The 18702-nt window shown below is 34.4% G+C and overlaps 5 protein-coding genes across 5 annotated transcripts; 3 read left to right on the top strand and 2 right to left on the bottom strand.

Annotated features, from left to right (window-relative positions):
- Nucleotides 1-364: 364 nt before the first annotated feature.
- On the top strand, nucleotides 365-931 carry BDB00DRAFT_788569 (uncharacterized protein; the record flags this gene model as incomplete). The annotated part of the gene is made up of 3 exons (XM_053120815.1): nucleotides 365-471; nucleotides 559-684; nucleotides 751-931. 3 exons carry the CDS (start codon nucleotides 365-367, stop codon nucleotides 929-931), a joined length of 414 nt encoding a protein of 137 aa, XP_052979028.1.
- Nucleotides 932-4233: 3302 nt separating this feature from the next.
- On the top strand, nucleotides 4234-4733 carry BDB00DRAFT_788568 (uncharacterized protein; the record flags this gene model as incomplete). Its single annotated transcript, XM_053120814.1, has 3 exons — nucleotides 4234-4236; nucleotides 4296-4501; nucleotides 4583-4733. The coding sequence occupies 3 exons, from the start codon at nucleotides 4234-4236 to the stop codon at nucleotides 4731-4733; spliced, it is 360 nt and encodes a 119-aa protein (XP_052979027.1).
- Nucleotides 4734-5701: 968 nt separating this feature from the next.
- BDB00DRAFT_909568 (homing endonuclease) lies at nucleotides 5702-6496 on the top strand (the record flags this gene model as incomplete). The annotated part of the gene is made up of 1 exon (XM_053128637.1): nucleotides 5702-6496. A coding segment is annotated over one exon (399 nt), but the record flags the coding sequence as incomplete, so codon positions are not given.
- A 4718-nt stretch (nucleotides 6497-11214) lies between these two features.
- On the bottom strand, nucleotides 11215-11771 carry BDB00DRAFT_423605 (uncharacterized protein). Its single transcript, XM_053117331.1, has 3 exons — nucleotides 11681-11771; nucleotides 11443-11594; nucleotides 11215-11362 (listed from the first exon to the last, which is right to left on the bottom strand). The coding sequence occupies exons 1-3, from the start codon at nucleotides 11682-11684 to the stop codon at nucleotides 11252-11254; spliced, it is 267 nt and encodes an 88-aa protein (XP_052979025.1). The 5' UTR covers nucleotides 11685-11771; the 3' UTR covers nucleotides 11215-11251.
- On the bottom strand, nucleotides 11771-12743 carry BDB00DRAFT_788567 (uncharacterized protein; the record flags this gene model as incomplete). Its single annotated transcript, XM_053120813.1, has 5 exons — nucleotides 11771-11966; nucleotides 12036-12161; nucleotides 12249-12376; nucleotides 12447-12621; nucleotides 12706-12743. The coding sequence occupies 5 exons, from the start codon at nucleotides 12741-12743 to the stop codon at nucleotides 11771-11773; spliced, it is 663 nt and encodes a 220-aa protein (XP_052979024.1).
- Nucleotides 12744-18702: the final 5959 nt, after the last annotated feature.

The following is an 18702-nucleotide window of genomic DNA, read 5'->3' as shown; positions in this document are numbered from 1 at the left end:
AAACGAATCTCGCTGTGCTTTTTTTGCTTCAGGATGAATTGCGATAGTATTATTGCTTTTTGTAAATTCAATCAAATAAAAAAAATTCTCAAAACGAATACTCCTGATTTCCATCGTTGATACATTTGCGTGCAACCCCCCACCCCACCATCACATTTTTGGGCTGGTGAGTGCTGGTACTTGCTCATCCATAAAAGGCAATTTTAGTGAACCTGCATGAGTCTAACCATATAAAGTGTTTCCAATTCTGAAAAGTTCTTGCCCGGGTGTGTAGTAATATAAGAGGAGGGAGCCACAAATCCCATGTTTATCATGCTAATTTTACCGAGAACTTTGTTTCTAGGAGTATGAAGAGGGGGGTATCATGGCCGTACGAATCTATATATCTGAAGAAAAGATCAAGATGTTGAAAGCTGGAGAATATGATGGAAGCTCAGTTGTATTGAAGATTCATGACATCTTTTCATATATGTAAGGGGTTTTAATATTATTACATCGTTATCTTGATCAATGCACCATCGTTTTTTGACTAATTATGTATGTATTATTAATTTTTAGATTTGACATGATCCAATTCGACTTCCAAAACAGACATAGTTATATGATGTCTGAGAATGAATCCTTTGCTCGGTGGCAATATGTTTTCCGTGTTCTTTTTCAGTGCACAATTATCCAAGTACGAACGTAAGTAAACAAAACAAAGGGCTTAGTATATTATCATAAGCGAACTTGAATTAATACGTGCTTTAGTGGTGAGATTTTGTCCCAAGCCACAAGAGAAGAGATGAAAGAGGAAAATGGTGGTTTCAGGTGCAAAATCGACATGCTGATAGTAACTCATGGAAAGGATGGAGAAGAGAACCGTGTTAAATTGGCGTCAAACGAACACGAGGAAGCAAACGCTGAGTATGATCTCATGTTCGAGCAATAGTCAAAAAGCATCTTGTCGAATATTTGTATACTATCACAGCTGAAAAAAAGATTTGGGGTGGATATAAGCGGTTCCAGTACTGTCACACCTCTGGCAGTGGACGTAATGGGTAAGATGACAGAAAGTGGTTAAAACATGGTCCAAAATAAATAGGGTCATTCAATCACGTATATTTCTAACATAATTGTTTAACAGGTCTTCGTGGCTACTTGTATGGTGTCTACAAGCATGAAGATGTCTTTGTTGCTGCCAAGAAATCCGACAAACATATTGTACTACCAACGACGCTTGCTGAATTTGAAGAGTTTTTTGATACTGGCAGCATCTTTCTATTATTAAATTACATAGTAAGCTTGCCTTTTTCATTTTCCACACGTTTGGGAGATACCATTACAGATTATGTTACTGTACATCTATGTTATATAGTATTACATCGTCTCGCAGCTGAAGAAATCTTGCAAAATCCTGACAAGCAAACAAAAAGAAGATTCGAAGCAATGTTAGATGATGAATACCCAGTTGACGACGATCCTTAACTTCAGTTCACATATCCCAACAAAAAAAGAAACTCGACTTGATCCTATTCCCTCTTTACACCATCTACCATCATTTGTATAACATAACCCTTTCAATACCATTTACCTTCTTTAATAATACATATACTCCAGCATCGTCTAATCCATTTATATTCTTTCTTAAAAGTATCCTGTGCAAACGACAAAATCATATCTTTGAGTTCTATTTGAAAATAGCTGTGCCTGGTTGTATTGAACTCTGATTGGACGATGCATTTAGGAGTATCACAACACTTTTATTGGTAAGCTGTTTAGCATCACATTAGCATCACATCTAACTTTTAGTGTAAAGTAGCTTTTAGATGTGTAGGCACTTGTTCTCTCGGCTTAAGTTCTTAGCTATGATAAGCGATCTTATATTTGTCTCCAAAGAGCATGACAGCTCCCTTCTACTTCCACGGCTCTTTGAATTTCGTCTAGGTAGCTCGATTTTGACATTGAGGCCCATTTTCGTTTTTATTTAGCACAGCCAAATTTTATTTTCAGCGCCTTAAAACGATTTTTGTTTGGATCAACCATCGTCGAATATACTAATTAGGGAGAATGCATCACTTGGAAGGAATTATAATTGATTAAGCCTTTTTAAAAGTTTTCTGATATCCTCTTTATCGCATGTGCAAGCTGAGAAAAGATGAAGGAGATGCGCTTGTTGTTAATACGTACTACTTTTGGTAAATATACAGGGTGTACCTGAATAAGCCAAGAAAATGTTGGAAGTTGGAAGTTTAGACAGGATACTGTATTTATGAAGCTGCTGAAATAGAAGATGAAGATCTATTAGCATTTGCAGACATCATGCATCGCTTGTAAGTTTCTGATTGAATGTAGGAATATATCTTTGTATGTGGTATTGAAACTAAAGATTGAATTAGAGCACCACGGCCTTCAAAAGATGTACTAGCGGTCCTTCGTCGCTTCGCTCCGTGTCATACAACGGACACGTGTCGCAAGGGGGTTTTCCCTTGATGCCGCGAAAGGGCAAGGCCCTGAGTAGCATCACTTTCTATGGCTGGATCAGTATCTTTAAGATACTTACGATTATCTCGCCTGACAAAATCAGTTGTATTATACATCTGCCGCCACATCCTTTGGCATATCACCAGCAATTTGAGATGTTGTTGCAAGACTAGCTTAGCTTCAGTCGCTTCATTGAAAGCTTTAAGTGTCTGCGCTTTTTTTAAGTCGTTAGTCATCGATGTAGGTACTTAGCGTTAAGGTTGCGTTCAGTTAATTCGGCCAATGGTAAAAATGCGATAATCCTTTTACTGTGGACGACCTTTTTTGTCATTATTTCATAATACAGGGGGTACATAACATGATTGAAGCGCGCTAGCATCATACAATCGCACCAAAAGCTGAACTGTCAACAATTGAATGTATATATGTGTAATACTGTAGATCCACTCAAGAACATGTAAAAGCTTAGTTCAAACAGGGCACCCTTCTTTAGACCGTTTTTGAACCATGGCCAGTACATTTTCAGCGAAACAATTGGGATACTATTTACAATAACAACATACCAGTGGATAACAGAAGAGAACGATTCATGCGCCAAAGTTCCCACAGCAGCAAAATAGGCTTATGTGCACTGTAGTGAGTCTTTGACGCACCCTTGCCATTTCCTGTACATTAGCCTACAAGCTTCTTGTCACGAGTGAAACAGCCATACTACTATATTGTGACATTGGCTTTGTACTGCTTAACTTCTATTATGTCTTGACTTAATAAGTACTCAAATATTCTGCTTTGCTACACTTAATATATTATCTACTTCAACTTTTATTATGTCTTAGTTGACTAATACTATGTCCAGGTTGACTGTTATTATGTCCAGGTTGTCTATTTTAGATTGATTATTATTCTTGTCCAGAATGATTTTCATTCATGTACAGATTGATTTTTATTTTGTCCAGATTGATTTTACTCATGTCCAGATCGATTTATATTCATGTCCAGGTCGATTTATATTCATGTCCAGATCGTTTTATATTCATATCCAGCTCGATTCTTTATTCATGTTTAGCTCGATTTTCATTCATGTCCAGCTCGATTTTCATTCATGTCCAGCTCAATTATTATTCATGTCCAGATCAATTATTATTCATGTCCAGATCAATTATTATTCATGTCCAGATTAACTTTTATTCATGTCCACTCAGATTAACATTCATGTCCACTCTGCCTAAAATTAAATCCCTTCTGCCTAAATAAAAGTTCAAACGTCTGTTAGGAGATGAAAAATCCTATATCCAGCTGTGTCATTGATTTCTGTTTTCTCTTTATTATCTTTTCCCTTTCTCTTACTAGTATTTTATCCTTACTATCTTTATCATTTTCTTATTCTATCAGTCATTAAACTACTATACTTTTATCTCTACAGCTTCTTTCTGTTATTTTTATGCAAAGTTATTGGTTAATAGCCAATATATAATGATAACTTTAGCTAAATAGCATTTTTGAGGTTTACTTTTTTTTTCCAGATTTCAAAGACATAAAAAGATTGCGAGTCCCTGTTTTGAAATGCTGATTTCTCATTGGTTATGCATCATTGAGCTACACAATTTGGACTAGCATAAATTCCGATGCTGCACTTTGATTGGTTAATATTGTAATTCCGCATGATCACGTGGGCACAAGATAAAGGGGGGGTACCTATATTGTATAAGATCTGAAAGGACTCTGGTGTTGGCAACACAGGCTGCTCGAAGACGCATCGAAACTGAAGTAATGGTAATTTTTTCTGTTATATGTATTCAATGCAATGTCGTTATTTATCATTTGATTTATAGACCAATAGTGACAATGGGGATGATGATGACAACGGTGATGTTTCCAGTTCTGCTACCACTGATGTGCCAACCGAAGATGATGTGAACGACATAATTCTAGACAATGGATTCAACTTGACACATGGTTTGAAACGATTTCAATCTATTGTACTTCAAAATTCGAAGACAACAGGTTTTACGATGTACCAAGATGTCCACGAAGTATTGTAAGTTTATTGAAAAGACTGTGGGAGCAAAATGGATATATTATTGACATGAAGCAACGTTTTTTTCCCTTTCCCTGTTAGGTCCCTCAATCACATTCTGCTCCTCAATGACAACCAATATGGAAAATCACTGATAGACTTTCTTGGCTTGGATAACTTGACTGGATATCATGCTCACTTGAAGAAGCCCTATATGGATGATGATGTGGCTGTGGATGACACTTTGATGTAGAAATTAATAGTGATTTTTCGCATAAGTGCATTACTATTAGAAAACAGATGATATTATCGCTGTTGTTTTTTTGTTTTTAGAAATTGAAGAACAAGTCTCGCAAGACGATCAAGCACACACTGATGAAGACATGTATGGACATAAAATTGGATGATCTTGATGAATCTATGATTGATATTTTACTGAATTGGTAAGCAGTGAATGTGAAAATATGGTTTTTGTGTATCTCTGCTAAATCTTTATGTATCATAGCTTGCAAAAGTTACCTGATTTCAACACCAAATAAGCCATTGGCGAACAACAACTCCTAACCAACCACATCGATCCTATTGTGATTCATCTGTTCCACCTTCCTGAACACGGACGTGTATTTGACTGGTAAGTCATTCTCAAAAATATACATACTAGACATATCACTGAATGTTACCCATTCCATTCTTTTATCTAGGATGAATCGCACAATTGAAGACACGAAAGGCGACCTGACGGCATCATGTACATTATTGAACAAAGAAACATCCAAAATGCCATTGGTTACTGTGAAGTCAAGGCACATGACAGTGAAGACAATGTCGATAGTATCCACTCGGACCTTTTCCGCTTGGCGTCGTTTTGCAAAAATTCTTTGGATCTTGGCCATGTCAAGATTTTTATACTACAATGGGATCCTCAGAAGATAAACGAATATCTTATGATAATAAGATTTCTAATGAAATTAAGAAATCTATTAATTATTAAGATATTAAAATATAAAAAAATAAATCTTATTTTTTTTATTTTACTCGATTTGTTAAAATCGAATCGATAGTCTGATTCCTAATACTGGGGGGGGGTCTGATAAAAAATCTTTGATTTTTTTGAAGAGGTCTTGACTTTGATGAAATCAATCCTAAACAACCAGTAGGTTGTTATTTAGACTTAATTGAGAATCTGAAAGATTCCAATAAGTCTCCTCAGAGACTACATGCGATATTTCTGATTTAATCTTATCAAAGTCTAATACAAAAGACACTAATGGCTCAGATAAAGATGAAGATTTTAATTATTGGTTAGCCGGACTAATCGATGGAGATGGAACACTCTCAGTGTATAAAAGCAATGCTCAAGTATGTGAAATTACTTTGGGTGAAGAAGATGTTAAAACTTTATACAAAATTAAACAAAGATTCCATATGTCTCTTTTAAAAAGAAGTAAAGTTAAAGCTTATAGATGGAGAGTGTCCATAAAATTATATGTAATAGATGTTCTTAATTCTATTAATGGTAAATTATTAACTTACTCAAAACACGTACAATTAGTTAAAGTTTGTAATAAATTAAACATCGAACCAATTATTACTAATAAAATTAGTAAAAATAATAGTTAGTTTACTGGATTTTTTGATGCTGAAGGTAATTTTAGTATTAGAAATAATTATACTTTAACAATTAGTGTGGGTCAAAAATCTAAAGATATTTTAGAAGAAATTTAAAAAGAATTTAGAGTCGGTAATATTTACTATGATAAAAGTTGGAATGGCTATAATTATATTATTACAGATTTACAAGGAATTAAAACAATGCTTACATATTTTGAAAAATATCTATTAAAAACAATAAAACATCCGGACTTCATTACAATACGAAGATTAGTTTTATTTATTGAAAGAGGTTATCATTTAAAAAATCATCCTCTCAAAGATAGAATTGATAACTTAATTAAAATCTTTAAAAATCGCAAAAAGATATAGTCCACTAAACGCATCCTAATAATTATATTCTAGCTAATCTAATGTAAACTCCTGTATCTATTGTACCTGAGTGGTAAAAAGGTACCTCTCAATAAAAACGTTACTATATGCTGAGAATTCTCCCCATTGTTGAATGAGATACCTTAAAGGTTATGATTTTCTCGATAGAGGTAATCAGCAGGTTATAATATTAATATAGCCTCAGAGATTGCACGTAAAGTATAAATTTTATTCATGAAGATACAATCAACTTTCAAAGTCAGACTCCGAATGGGGCAATACTTTGTACGTATTTAGTTTAACTTTTTACAGTACTTCTACTAAAGGTAAAAAAAGATTATCTAAAAAAGAAAGAGAAACTATTATTCTTTCTAATATTACAGCTCAAGCTTTAGTAGGTATTATACTTGGAGATGGACATATTCAACAAAGACCTATAATAGGTAATAGTAGATTTCTATTTGCTCAAACATCCGTTAAACATAAAAATTACTATCAAAAAGTATTAAATCTTTTTGAACCTTATTGTACCAAAGATTTACAATCTTAGTGCAAATCTTTGGAAGATAAAAAACAAAACAGATCTATGAATCTCTATCTTTTGCTACTATAGCTTACCTTGTTTTAATAGGTATAGAGAAATGTTTTATTTAAATAATATTAAAGTAGTGCCTTCCGATATCTTTGATTTATTAATAGAAATCGGATTAGCATACTAGATTATAGATGATGGATCTAAACATGGTAAAGGTCTACATCTTAATGTATATGCTTTCTCTACTGAAGATGTAAATAGATTAATTAATACACTTGAAAATAAATTTGGATTAAAATGTTCTATTCATCTCAAAGGAAATAAACCAAGCCCGGGGGGCTCACACCTTCGGGTCTGCACCTCTAGTGCAAGAATTTATATTTAGGCTGAATCTATGGATAATTTAAGATCTTTAGTAAAACCTTATATGTGTTCATCTATGTGCTACAAGATTGATTGAACTTTCCCTTTTAGGAAGAGTTTTAAGGTTTTAACTTAAAATTCTTGAAATAATGATCTATTACCATTCTATGTAATTCTGTGATCAATTCCTGATAAATTAGGGGGAGTAATTGCTATATTTGGTTCTCTAATTCTTTTAGCTATGCCAGTATTAGATACTTCAAGAGTTACAGGTTCAGCATTCTGACCATTAATGAAATTAGCATTCTGGTTATTAGTAGTAGATTTCTTAATCTTACTATAGTGTGGTAGTCAACACATTGAAGAGCCTTTTATTAGCCTAGGTAAATTTGCTACTGGATTCTATTTTGCTTAGTTCTTAATTTTACTACCAGCTTTTGGAATTATCGAAAATACATTGATGGATTTAAATAATCCATCTAACGTCCATTGGCTCTAATCTTAGTAACTCATACAAGTATAATTATAGTTTTACTTCTATATTATTTGTACCAACTATTTTATCTGAATCTCTAAATATTAATTTTATGACATTTATTTATTTCTTAAATGATAATCTTTCTATTCTTCTTATAAGCTCTTTAGGTTTAATATTACTAAGTTTATTAATTTATATGAGTTCTGTCCCTAATCTATCTAATACAAATTCTTCATCAAATAATACTATTAATGTTAATTTTGGAAAAGGTGGTGCAGGGTCTTCTTCTAATGCTCCTAATAATTCTTCTAATACTAATTCTCCAAGTTGGGGACCAGTAGCCGCGGCTACTGGTGTTTCAGGAACTTTAGCTGGAGCTGCTGCTACTATGGCAAAAAGCAATCCTAGAGCTGCAATGGTTACTGCAGGTATTGGTGCAGCAGCCGGTGCTACTTTTTATTTTGGGGGAGAAATGATTCAAGCTATTAAAGAAGAAAGAATAGAAGAAAATAGATATATTAGAGAGGCGCATATGCATTACCAACTATTTTCATATAAAAACAATTGGTAAAAAATTTTTTGTTGGTAACAAAAATTTAAAATGGCTACAAATTGAATTTTATCTATAATAAAAAATAAACCTATCAATAATGAATTCAGAATATATAAATAATTTAAATGTGATGAAATATATTCCTGTTGATGAAAATATAAAAGATATTACATTGTTTATTGCAAAGTATTTATTATTAGAATATGTTCATCAAAAAAAATTTAGAGTAAAGAAAAATGATAGAATATATCATAATGAACATGATCTTATGAAAAAATATGTTACGATATATAAATTTAATATAAAAAATATAGCTTATGACCCCGTGTTCATTGCATATAAACTAATAAAATATAATGATTATATAAATTTATTTAAAATAGTAGATCCCATTTTATTTATGAATATAGTTAAAAAGATATTTTATAAAAAAGAATATATTGTAATTGAGCAATAAGATATAGAAGGTTTTTTTAAGAATAATAATGAACTTTATATTGTAAATGGTAATGAATATAGGTTTAGAAATGATCTAATAGAAATGTTGCAGAATTATCACTATTAGTATTTGCTAATAAATAAATTTCAAACTCAATTACTTTTTTTTATAAAATTGAATTTTATTTTTATATAAAAATAAATCATTCAAAAAGAAAATGGTTGCGTTAAATAAATATCTTCCTATCAACCACATTAATCTTAGAATTAATTTATGTAAAGAAATTGATACATTTATTGATTCAGAATTCAATCATTTTGTTGAAAAGTAAATTTGATTAAAAAATTCAAAAAAATTTAAAAAATAAAATAGAATCTCTTTTTTCAAATGATCATTTCTTAAATTTGTCTATGAATCATGGTTTTTGTAGCCATAAATTCAAAAAAGGAAAACGTGATGGACAGTTTTGTGGGAAGAAAATCAAGACAAATTTACCTGATGGTTAAAAGGATTATCGTTGCTGTCAACATAGTAAGCTACATATTCTAAAAAAAAGCTATTGGTAGTTAATAATAGTATTAGAAATATAGAGATAAAAGAGCTGTATATAAAACCTGAGAAAAAAACAGAAAAACCTATAAAAATTAATATTGGTAATCCTTTCTTCTTATGCTTTAATAATATTCTTCTATAAATTTTTGATATAATTCTAATATATATTATGTTCTTATTATAGTATGCCTAGACTATGCCTTTTAATATATGCATTTAATCATCCTTTATGGTTAAATATATCAATAGATAACCAACTATTATCATTATTACTATATCCAACCCATTTTACCTGAAATAAATATGCATTCTTTTCTTTTTTATGTCCAATAATACTTTCTATTTCATATGATACAGTTGAACGCTGTTTTCCTTTTACATTTCTTCTTCTTTTTCTAGTACATTCATTGAAATTAGGAATATCATTATCATTTTCACTATTTTCTAAATCATCTGATTCACTATTATCATCTCTAACCATTTCATTATTTGATAATGTCATATTTAATAAATTATTTTGTGGTTGTACCATTCTATCAAGCTTATCCTTATTTTGTTTTTTAATACTAACAACTATGTCAATTAATTTTTTTTCAATAGGAAAATCAAAATCAGGACTATGCCATATTTTATGATGTGGTAAAATAGGTATATTAAATACTTCTACAAACTATGTAATATTTTTTAATAAACAGGCAACATAGAACTAAAGATTATAATATTTAATATTATCCATCTTTACAATTGATTTATTATTATTAAAACGATAAAATTTATTTCCAATTTCAGAAAATTGATTTTCGATTTTACTTCTAAAGCTTCCAAATGTATTATTAAAATGTTCTTCAGTAATAGTTAAATTTTCATTTATGTTTTTACGCATTGGATATACAAAGTTATTATTACTAAAATCATATCCTTTTTCTGTAGCAAGTTCAGTAAACTGTGTTGTGAACAAAGTATATCTACCATCAACAGCTAAAGTATCATTTTGATTCATTTTATTATAAAGTTTCATATTTAAAAATATGCTACCATTAGAACTATCTGCACAGAATTCACTTTTTGATATAAAAATTATTATATCATTAATATCAGCTGCAAATTGTATGCGTACACCATTCTTTTTAAATTTATATGAATATGAACGTGATCTATCTAAATCCGTATCTGTATAATTAATTCGTGAATCATGACCATCTAAAATAAGTGTTACATATTTAAATAAATCTGGATTATATTTTCTTACAGATAAAACACGTAATTTTATATTTGAAAACATATACATTAATGAATCATTTACTATTTTATTAGTTCTTTTATAATTCTCTTCATTCATCCAAAATTTTTTATAAAATGTATGAAATGTACTTTGAGGTAAATATTTTTCAATTTCATCTCCAGAAATACCAGAAACTAAATGATATAATAAAAATAAGCCTTTTTCTAATTCAAAATAAGGAGCTGGATACTCTTTATTTGTGTATAGTACAACTAAGAAAAAAAATACAGCTGTATAACCTAATTTTTTTAATAATTTATCTTTAATTTCTTCAATAAATTTAATATGTTTTATTTGTGTTCTATGTTTGAATTTATTATGCACAATAGGCCAATTCCATTCAAGAAATGTCCAATAATTAGTAATAATAGTATTTACTTCCTCTGTAATTAATGTTGTATAATCTATTTGCTCCATTTTTTATTTATATTATAAAATTCAATTTAAATATAAAAAATTAATAGTTCTTTAATAAAACAAATATTAATTTATAACCAACAAGGTAATGTAGTACCCACGTAGACGGTGTAAAGAGGGAATAGGATCAAGTCGAGTTTATTTTTTTGTTGGGATATGTGAACTGAAGTTAAGGATCGTCGTCAACTGGGTATTCATCATCCAACATTGCTTCGAATCTTCTTTTTGTTTGCTTGTCAGGATTTTGCAAGATTTCTTCAGCTGCTGAGACGATGTAATACTATATAACATAGATGTACAGTTAACATAATCTGTAATGGTATCTCCCAAACGTGTGGAAAATGAAAAAGGCAAGCTTACTATGTAATTTAATAATAGAAAGATGCTGCCAGTATTAAAAAACTCTTCAAATTCAGCAAGCGTCGTTGGTAGTACAATATGTTTGTCAGATTTCTTGGCAGCAACAAAGACATCTTCATGCTTGTAGACACCATACAAGTAGCCACGAAGACCTGTTAAACAATTATGTTAGAAATATACGTGATTGAATGACCCTATTTATTTTGGACCATGTTTTAACCACTTTCTGTCATCTTACCCATTACGTCCACTGCCAGAGGTGTGACAGTACTGGAACCGCTTATATCCACCCCAAATCTTTTTTTCAGCTGTGATAGTATACAAATATTCACAAGATGCTTTTTGACTGTTGCTTGAACATGAGATCATGCTCAGCGTTTGCTTTCTTATGTTCGTTTGACGCCAATTTATCACGGTTCTCTTCTCCATCCTTTCCGTGAGTTACTATCAGCATGTCGATTTTGCACCCGAAACCACCATTTTCCTCTTTCATCTCTTCTCTTGTGGCTTGGGACAAGATCTCACTACTAAAGCACGTATTAATTCAAGTTCGCTTATGATAATATACTAAGCCCTTTGTTTTGTTTACTTACGTTCGTACTTGGATAATTGTGCACTGAAAAAGAACACGGAAAACATATTGCCACTGAGCAAAGGATTCATTCTCAGACATCATATAACTATGTCTGTTTTGGAAGTCGAATTGGATCATGTCAAATCTAAAAATTAATAATACATACATAATTAGTCAAAAAACGATGGTGCATTGATCAAGATAACGATGTAATAATATTAAAACCCCTTACATATATAAAAAGATGTCGTAAATCTTCAATACAACCGAGCTTCCATCATATTCTCCAGCTTTCAACATCTTGATCTTTTCTTCAGATATATAGATTCGTACGGCCATGATACCCCCCTCTTCATACTCCTAGAAACAAAGTTCTCGGTAAAATTAGCATGATAAACATGGGATTTGTGGCTCCCTCCTTTTATATTACCTTAAATATTTGCTTTACAGCATCATTTGCTTTGTCGTTGTATACACATTCGTTGTGAAAATTCTCGCTCTTGATCATATTGGACAAATGGCTGAAAGTGATTTCACCAATGTACTTCTTCATGTTGACTTCCTTGTCAGTTTTCAATGTATTCACAACAGCAGACAATGCAAGCCTACATATCATTACATATTATGTTGGTGTTTATTCTTTTAATTTATTACTTAGCAATAACGCAGAACAAAGGAAAAAAACTTACTGTAAATGTTTTTCTTGAGCTTTTGTCAATTTGTCCATTTGTAGATAGACGTAACAAGCACGGAATAAGTCTTTTTGAAGGCCATTGGTATCAGCGGGAGGAAGGGGGGGCAAATGAAGTCCATCTCCTTTTTCTGGATGAAAATCAGACCAAATCACAAGTATGTTAGAATAATTTGAAGATAGAATATGCTTGAACTATATCTTCTATACCTTTTTCACCAAGTACTCTTTCAATGGTTGTAACAAATTTGTGTCGTGTGCCATGATGCTGCCACCATCCTGTGATAAATAAAATAATAATGATACACATTGAGTAAATACACGAAAAATATGCTGTCGTTCGGTCGTGAGCAAATAAATATTACCTCGATGATTGTACAACTACTGACTTCAAGATTATCACTATTATTGTGATTGTTCTGAGCTTGATAAGCTTGCTATATAGTTTGAAAAATATTGATTATTACACGATCATATTTGATTATCAGTAGAATCTTTAGATATACCTTATCTTTAGCAAGTTCCGCCCAATTGACATTTCCAACGTCAGCTACAAAAGAAGCCTATGATATAATGTTGTGAATAAGAGCGATTGAGAATTAGAACAAAAAAGTAAACAAAAGCTTACACTGGAAAGTATGTTGGCTGCATGAGTATTGAAATCTTTCTTCAAGAGAGATTTGAGCTCGTCTGGATTTATTATTTCTGGAACATGCTGCAAGACTACATCCTTGTTTGAGTTGATGAATTGTGATAGTTTTGCAAAGCGTATCGCTGTTTTACACCACTCTAAGTAACCCTTCAGCTTGACTAATAAACATCAAAAAAATATTATTATACAGGATTTTTCATCTCCTAGCAGACGTTTGAACTTTTATTTAGGCAGAAGGGATTTCATTTTAGGCAGAGTAGACATGAATGTTAATCTGAGTGGACATGAATGAAAGTTAATCTGGACATGAATAATAATCGATCTAGACATGAATGAAAATCGAGCTGGACATGAATGAAAATCGAGCTGGACATGAATAAAGATCGATCTGGACATGAATATAAAACGATCTAGACATGAATATACATCGACCTGGACATGAATATAAATCGATCTAGACATGAGTAAAATCAATCTAGACAAAATAAAAATCAATCTGTACATGAATGAAAATCATTCTGACAAGAATAATAATCAATCTAAACATGAATAATAGCCAACCTGGACATAATAACAGTCAACCTGGACATAGTTTTAGTCAACTAAGACATAATAAAAGTTGAAGTAGATAATATATTAAGTGTAGCAGAGCAGAATATATGAGTACTTAAGATTTTCAATTCAAGTCAAGACATAATAGAAGTTAAGCAGTACAAAGCCAATGTCAAGATATAGTAGTATGGCTGTTTCACTCGTGACAAGAAGCTTGTAGGCTAATGTACAGGAAATGGCAAGGGTGCGTCAAAGACTTACTACTGTGCGCATAAGCCTATTTTGCTGCTGTGGGAACGGGGCCTGAGCGTTTCCCCTCATTTCACTTTACCCGGGTTGAGTTTGAAACAAATTGGAGGCTGGTGGCTGAGGTAGGTGGAAAGTGTGGGGTTTGTTAGCAGCAGCAGGGATCTTTTTTTTTTCTCATTACTATTCGCCATGGCAAATCAACAGCTTCGACACACACTTGTAAATGGCTCCTACTCTCTTCACGATGAATAAAAAACAAAGAAAACAAAACGGCACAATCCACGGATTTATTGAAAAACGAAATGAAGGTAACTGTTTTCTTAAAAAAAGCATGTGCTCAAGCTTTATAAAGGAGTAGACCGCCGTTACTGCTGCTTAAAAAAACGCTGGATAAGTGAACAAGGGAAGGAAAAGGTTATCGGTTGTGCTTGAGGTATAGCTTTAGTAGAGATATGCCCATTCAGAATTACTGCTTCTTTCTCATTTTCTCTGTATATACTTGATGCACCATCTTACACCAATCCAACGTCAAACTTACGTGCGTAATACAACATCGTCCTCTACCTGCACAAACCATTCGTACTCACAATAAGAATGACGCAACAATCTTCTTCTCCATTACTCATACACAATTATATACAACATGACGCTGATCCGCCATCGACTTGTAAAATATACAGCCTGATGCGATTACTTTTTACCTTTTGTATATACCAACGTTAACATCGCCAGTCTTTATGGAAAATGAGCTGTAGATAGCAGGAAGGATAACTGACGGGTTTCTTTCCTTTTGTATTGCTGTGGATTGGATGAAAATAAAAAATGGTGATCGTTATATAAGAAAGACAACGAAGAAGGTTCTACAAGAGTTATACAGGTGCGAAGGATGTTGTTTCGTGGTGAAGGATGGAAGACTGTTTAATAATTTATTAACTTTTAAATTTTTAACTTTATTTATATATCTATTTATTAAAATCCTTCAGTTTTACGATTTATAACTCACAAAAAAGGAAATCTTTTCAATCTCCTCCTCCTTTCTTTCCTTCACAGTCTCTTTACGTGTTCGATATGTCCATCTGTCCATAACGCTTTTTCGTCGCCATGGCGACCGTGTAACCATTACAGCATTGTCTTCTAGCATTCAAACAATCAGAATGTGGCTTCACTGTTTACCTCCGACGTAGAATAAAGCTGTAAGCACAACAGAGTGTGTAAATATTAAATGCTACACAAAACTTTTTCTCTCTCTCTTTATCACAAAACATTCATCTCCATGTCAGCAAGCCACACAGAATTCTCTCCACGCCCATCCGATGAAGAAATCTTGGCAAAAGTTGAGCAGTACAGGGCGATGTGTAAGGCTTACCCAGGCAAGATTAAGGAAGGCTTAACGGACGACTACAAGTACTTATACTTATATCCAAGAGACGTCATGGTAGAGATAGATGAAGCAATGGCAGAATTTCACGAAAACCAATGTACTTCAAAGCAAACCAAAAAGTAACTTTCTGTTGATACAATAAATAAACAGTCCAAAATCGTATATATTATATATTGTTTTAAGAAAACAAGCGATACAAGTGTATTTTGGATTTAGAGAGGTAGTGTTCGGAGGGGATAGAACAGACACACCATCACATATAATTTAAAGACAGCAGTAGCTGGTCGATTCGAAGTGCGGATGCTACTAAATGCCTGTCATACATGAACAATATCAAAAAGGAAGTTGACATTGTGCTATTCTTTCTCTTACTCTTTTTTCTCAGCCATCTCTACTGCAGTACCTCTATTTACTTTGACTTTATTACACATAATTTTACACAGTGTACAGTGATCTTTACTTTTTTAGGCATATATCATTGTTAGACACGCCATCTCAATCTTCTAATCCTGACAATTTGACTTGCTGACATGACCTTGAGCGTTGAGAATATAAGCAAAAAGTGCTTTTCAAAGAGAGTTTTGCTGCTGAGATCATAATAGTTATTGTGTGCAACAAAGAAACAAGAGCTGCACTGTATACTGCTCTTCTCTCTTCTCGCATTTCAAAACTCACTTCTAATCTTCACTTCAATCAACAAACATGTCAACTCCAATTTGCCCTTCATGCGGCTTGCCCGGCCATCAACGCATTTCGCACCGCAACTGTCTTCATAATCCCGCTCGGTTGCAAATGCGTCAGCAAAATGAACATGAAGCTGGAATTGAAACCGAAGAACGCGTTCCTGTGTGTTCAAGCTGTGGGCAAGAGGGTCATCATCGCTCCACCAACCGATTGTGCCCAAACAATCCTGCAAACCAGGCTGCTCAAAACGTTAGTGACCATATCTATACCAGCTATACTTGCTATTCGTTGATATATAGTCATCGGCTGTCAGAAGCTTGAGCATTCAGTATATCAATTAATGATCCTTTACTTCATGTAGATGCATAATATCGCCCGTGCTGTTGCAGCTGTGATTCCTCCCCGGCACTATTTTGGTCGCATGGACAGGGAATGCTCTAATTGCCATGCACGTCTTTGGATTCAAGAGCGCATCTCAAACTCTTCCCAAGTACGACCTGCATTTACCTATGCTGTGACCAAGGAAGTGTCCGATTGCCACCCCTTTCCCCCACCCCTCCTGAAATTTCCCGTTTGTTGCGTGGCACGGATGAGGCCTCCACCCAATTCCGCACAAACATCCGCGCATACAACAACTCCCTCAGTTTTACTTCGCTTGGTGTCCACGTTGATCAGACAGTAGCCAACTCCATCGGTGGTGCGTACAACTTCCGCATCCACGGTAGTGTCCACCATCGAATCGGGTCTATTTTGCCTGCCGACAACACAACAAGGCCCGCTTTCGCGCAAATCTACGTTCACGACCCGTCGACCGAGCTGCAAACCCGACAGTCCGTCACAAACGCTACGTTGATCAATGAAACGCTACAGACCTTGCAGGATATGATGCACCGCATCAGCCCATTCGCGACATCATTTCGCAACATGGCCGAAATTGCTCGCAATGAAGGCATGGCGGATGTGAGAATGGTTATCAGGGCTGAAGGGGTACCCGATGCTCGCCGCTACAACCGCCCCACTGCTGGCGAAATCGGCATTTTGATCGTCGATGATAATGGTACGGATGTTGGCAATCGCGATATCGTTCTAAGAACGAGATCCAATCAGCTACAAAACATCAGTGAAATGCATCGCTTTTATGATGCTATGCATTATGTTCTCCTTTTCCCCCAAGGTATACTTACAGAAAATGATTTTGTCCTGAGTTCCATCATGAGTTATTTCCATTGCATATTAAGTGTTCGTAATAGGAGATGAAGGCTGGACGATTGAGGCTCGCACTGACGCCGGCAGAAAATCACTGTCATGGATTGGTACAAGTTCCGGCTCATGATACGCGGCAATGACAGTGATGCAAACAGACATGATCTTCATCGTTTCGGCAACCTGTATCAGCAATATATCACTGATGTTTATGCAAAGATGGAGTCCAATCGTTTGAGCTTCATCCGCCGTAACCAAGACCGTTTGCGTTCGGACCTTATCGCAATGTGGTAGACGCTGTGCATCTTGGAGACAATGATATGACCAGTGTTGGACGGCGCGTTATCCTGCCATCATCCTTCATTGGTTCCCCTCGGCATATGCAGCAGCTGTACCAAGACGCAATGAGTATTGTTCGTCGTTTCGGCAAACCGGACATATTCGTCACCTTTACTTGCAATCCTCGCTGGCCTGAGATTCAAGAAAATCTTCTTCCCGGTCAATCAGCATCTGATCGCCCTGATCTGTCAGCACGAGTTTTCAGATTGAAACTTAAGCAGCTTATGAACGATCTTACCAAGGATAAGATTCTGGGCACTGTTGTCGGACATGTCCATACAGTAGAGTTTCAGAAGCGTGGTCTCCCACATGCCCATATATTACTTATTCTTGCTGGAGAAGATAAGCCTACTAGCCCAGCCCACTGTGATGCAATTGTTTCTGCCCAACTTCCCGACAGCAATCATCCTGCACACGCGACAGTTCAACGGCATATGATGCATGGTCCTTGCGGGCTTCTCAACCCACGCTCACCATGCATGGTCGATGGTAGATGCTCGAAGCGCTACCCTAAACAGTTTTCTGACGAGACACAATGGAACGACGACGGTTACCCGCTTTATGTGAGACCTGATAATGGTGACTATGTCACCAAAAATCGCGTTAATCTCGACAATCGCTGGGTTGTACCGCACAACATATACCTTTGTGCCAAATATGATGCTCACATCAACGTCGAAATCTGCTCCTCCATACAGTCCATCAAATACGTTTACAAATACGTTTATAAGGGCCACGATCGTGCATCTGCCGTAGTGTCACAGCGTCAAGCGACAAACAACAATGATGATGATGGTCAACCAATAGACGAGATCCGCACCCACCTCGACGCCCGCTATGTCTCCGCTTCAGAGGGTTGCTGGCGTTTGTTTTCGTTCTCCCTTCACCAAGAATTTCCTGCGCACCAGCGTTTGGCCGTCCACTTGGAAGATGAA

Source organism: Zychaea mexicana (genome assembly GCF_025766255.1).
Source record: "Zychaea mexicana strain RSA 1403 chromosome Unknown BDB00scaffold_44, whole genome shotgun sequence".
In the NCBI taxonomy this organism is placed as follows: Eukaryota; Fungi; Mucoromycota; class Mucoromycetes; order Mucorales; family Lichtheimiaceae; genus Zychaea; species Zychaea mexicana.
This window is presented reverse-complemented; position numbering and strand designations above follow the sequence as displayed.

What these genes read in the sequence shown, in the direction of transcription:
- BDB00DRAFT_423605 (XM_053117331.1), bottom strand. An exon ending in TTCTATTATTAAATTACATA is followed by an intron (nt 11,363 to 11,442) that starts GTAAGCTTGCCT and finishes TATGTTATATAG; the next exon opens with TATTACATCGTCTCAGCAGC.